The following is a 428-nucleotide window of genomic DNA, read 5'->3' as shown; positions in this document are numbered from 1 at the left end:
CCCCCCTGGGGGCCCCCCCCCCCCGGGGGCCCCCCGGGGGGCCCCCCGTGTACCCTGTGAAGTTTATGATGAAGATGAAAGCCAGCTGGATGTGTCGCAGGGGCATGGCTTGTCTATAGAGGAGCAGCTGAGGGTACTGCAGGAGCAGAGCTGCACTGAGTGGGGGGCCCCCCTGGGGGCCCCCCTGGGGGGCCCCCAAGCAACAGCAGCAGCAGCAGCAGCAGCAGCAGATGATGAGGATGATGGGGGGGGGCCCAGTAAGAGGAGACTGAGCAGCACGAAGAGAGGAGATGAACTGACAGCAGCAGCTTCTGCTGCTGCTAGCCCCCTCTCTGCTGCTTCTATTCGCAAGCGTAGAAAACAGCAGCAGCAGCAGCAGCAGCAGCAGCAGCAAGAGGAGCAGCAGACAACAGATGCAGCAGCAGCAA

The 428-nt window shown here is 63.6% G+C and overlaps 1 protein-coding gene across 1 annotated transcript in view; it reads left to right on the top strand.

Annotated features, from left to right (window-relative positions):
- The window catches only part of EMH_0088780 (uncharacterized protein), a gene marked incomplete at both ends in the record, with an annotated part of 1,258 nt that overhangs the window by 374 nt on the left and 456 nt on the right, over window positions 1-428 (top strand). Inside the window, 2 exons of the mRNA XM_013501339.1 lie at window positions 101-257; window positions 358-428. Of these exons, the coding sequence (XP_013356793.1) occupies window positions 101-257; window positions 358-428 (228 nt within the window). The remainder of the gene's footprint in view (window positions 1-100; window positions 258-357) is intronic.

The sequence above is a fragment of the Eimeria mitis genome, genomic scaffold, assembly GCF_000499745.2.
Source record: "Eimeria mitis Houghton genomic scaffold, Emh_scaff6713, whole genome shotgun sequence".
In the NCBI taxonomy this organism is placed as follows: Eukaryota; Apicomplexa; class Conoidasida; order Eucoccidiorida; family Eimeriidae; genus Eimeria; species Eimeria mitis.
This window is presented reverse-complemented; position numbering and strand designations above follow the sequence as displayed.